The sequence below is a fragment of the Sinocyclocheilus anshuiensis genome, unplaced genomic scaffold (genome assembly GCF_001515605.1).
Source record: "Sinocyclocheilus anshuiensis isolate Anshui unplaced genomic scaffold, SAMN03320099.WGS_v1.1 scaffold1762, whole genome shotgun sequence".
In the NCBI taxonomy this organism is placed as follows: Eukaryota; Metazoa; Chordata; class Actinopteri; order Cypriniformes; family Cyprinidae; genus Sinocyclocheilus; species Sinocyclocheilus anshuiensis.
In genome coordinates this window covers 594,176-597,248 of record NW_015547656.1, presented here as the reverse complement: position 1 = coordinate 597,248, position 3,073 = coordinate 594,176, and the positions used below count along the sequence as shown (strand labels likewise).

At 42.7% G+C, this 3,073-nt stretch overlaps 1 protein-coding gene across 1 annotated transcript in view; it reads left to right on the top strand.

The window, feature by feature from the left end:
- Positions 1 to 3,073, top strand: part of LOC107702173 (complement factor I) — a 35,534-nt gene that overhangs the window by 20,682 nt on the left and 11,779 nt on the right. The window contains 1 exon segment of the mRNA XM_016504418.1: positions 2,670 to 2,953. Within this exon segment, the coding sequence (XP_016359904.1) occupies positions 2,670 to 2,953 (284 nt within the window).

The window sequence follows — 3,073 nt, the reverse complement described above, 5'->3', positions numbered from 1 at the left end:
CCTCAGCGTGCTTCATGCCCAGACACGAGAGGCAGCGATCGTGACCATCACCCGGCGCCAGGTAACGACTGCACCCAGAAACACACGGATGGTACGACATCTTTAAAAAGACGTTCCACCCGTGAAGCTCTTTTAGATGGAAATTGCTCTTTTAGTGTGCTGAAGTGCACAGGGGAGATGGCCGTCTGCAACACACACAGGGGTAGTGCAGCCTGATGTGTGCAACCAACTCGACACGGGCACCGCTGACCGCTGATGCGCCGTACCGCCAATACGAAGAGCTCTCCAAGAGCGCGCTGAACTCATTCTTCTCTCAGTTCTTGCAATCATCGCATGCCAATGTGCATTGGCTCGTTTAGTTTACACTCGAAGTAGATTGGTCTCTCTAAGCGAGGTCCCAATTCGTCAGTCATCCGACGTGACGTCGAGAGTGACCGACTGAAAGGGAACAAGAGATATTTTGACATTGTAAATGTGCTCGACTACTATAGACGAATGAATCTCACGTTTTTTTCTCTTCATTTCTCCTGCCCAAAACACAATGGTAATTTTCCTATAAATAGTGTTTACATTATTGAGATTGATAGCATGCTATTATTATTTATTCAACTACAGTAACATGTTAATGGACTGATGCATATTTTCCATTTGATTAAAGTTTATTTCATCTGATTAGAGTCTGGACAATCAACCAGCGCCTGAGTCAGAGCAAAATCCACAGGCAGACTTGGAGAAAGAACAAGATTTAGTCTTGGAAGGGAGAAACAAAGGTGTGGACTTGGAGAATAAAACAGATTTAGGCTTGAAGGAAAAAGCTGGTGACGTTTTGGTGGATTATGGACTATGTATTTGAGTTAAAAGTGTCTTAATGCTGGATGTGTTTCAGCTTTTGTCTTCTCCAGATGTTAACTGATGGACTGGAGTGCTGTGGATTACTTGTGGATTATTGTGATGTTTTTATCAGCTGTTTGGACTCTCATTCTGACGGCACCCATTCACTGCAGAGCATCCATTGCTGAGACACTGATGCAGTGCTACATTTCTCCAAACCTGAATTATTGTGTTAAAGGCTCTTCATAACAGTGTCTTGTTTTTTTAAAGATAATTTTCTAAAGAAGTTACAAGTACAACTTTAAAACTTGAAACTTAATGTTTGTGTCCAGCGGGAGACAAGGTGCATGTAACTGTGAGCGTCTCTAGCTCTCATAACGTGGTCGAGATAAACACTCGTTTGGGGAAAATGCTGGTATGTGGCAAAGACTGGAATATGGCTGCAGCAAATGTGGTTTGTCGAAACCCTCTGAATGTCGACAGGTAAACACACCTGCACACAAGACGTCCTTTCTCTCGACTCAACACGTACTGATTGCTTATATTGTTCTTTCTGTCTCTCAGAGGAGCAGAGGAGGCGTCTAATATCAAATATAAATCTCTGGATAAAGCTACTCAATGGCCAAATGCGTGTATGAGGATTCGCTGCATGGGATCTGAGCTCTCATTGGCCGAGTGCACGATCCATAATCAAGAGCCAATCACAGCAAACACTGAGGTGGCCGTCGCAAAGTGTTATAAGGAGCCTACAGGTGCCCTTTCCTCTCGGATGCCGTCACCATGTTAATGTTTAATGTTAATCTGTTGTTTTGACACTTCTCTCACTCACACTGATGGGTTTTCTCTGAGTAGGCGAATGTAAGTTCATCTGTGTGAACGGGAAGTGTTTAGGCCATGGAAAAACCTGCAATGGTGTTGATGACTGTGGAGACAACAGTGACGAGATGTGCTGCCAAAGTGAGTCTGACAGCTACGTGTTTTACATAATCCCATCTGTTTTTCCCTTCATGTCGCTGTTTAGAACAGAGCACTGCATTGAACCCATGACTTTAGCATTGCTGGCGTGAAGTGCACTGATAATGCTGATTTTACTGTTTCTGCTGTGTGAAGAATGTCGAGGAGAGGCGTTCCACTGTACGTCGGGTGTCTGTATACCCCAACACACCTTCAAAGATGGAATCAGGGACTGTCTGGGAGGAGAAGATGAACTCGATGGTCAGTGCAATCATCGCATGCCAATGTGCATTGGCTCGTTTAGTTTACACTCGAAGTAGATTGGTCTCTCTAAGCGAGGTCCCAATTCGTCAGTCATCCGACGTGACGTCGAGAGTGACCGACTGAAAGGGAACAAGAGATATTTTGACATTGTAAATGTGCTCGACTACTATAGACGAATGAATCTCACGTTTTTTTCTCTTCATTTCTCCTGCCCAAAACACAATGGTAATTTTCCTATAAATAGTGTTTACATTATTGAGATTGATAGCATGCTATTATTATTTATTCAACTACAGTAACATGTTAATGGACTGATGCATATTTTCCATTTGATTAAAGTTTATTTCATCTGATTAGAGTCTGGACAATCAACCAGCGCCTGAGTCAGAGCAAAATCCACAGGCAGACTTGGAGAAAGAACAAGATTTAGTCTTGGAAGGGAGAAACAAAGGTGTGGACTTGGAGAATAAAACAGATTTAGGCTTGAAGGAAAAAGCTGGTGACCTTTTGGGGGAAAACTCTGAACTAGAGTCCCACCAAACAGTGTCACCATTGGCATTTCCAAAACCCAAAACTTTATCAGAACATTTAAATCCCAACACCGACTCACAACCCAAAACTGATTCAAATCCCAAACCCCCAAAAGTACTTGATGAGGATTTCTTGGGTCCGGCCCAGTGTCTGGATCAGAAATACACATGGCTGTCTTGCTCTAAAGTGTTTTGTCCTCCATGGAGGCGATGCATCGGAGGACAGTGTGTCTGTAAGATGCCGTACAAATGTCCACGGCTGAAAAACACCTGTACTCTGGACGGATCCGTGTATTACTCCATGTGTCAGGCCAACGCCATCTCCTGCAGAACCAAGACGCCCACTTTCTCACACTTCAGCTCATCCTGCAAAGGTGAGACGTGAAAACTTTTGTGATTAAACTTTTAAAACTAAAACATTTTAAAACTACATTTAACTAGAGTTCTTTAATAATACAAAAAAAAAAAAAATATATATATATATATATATATAT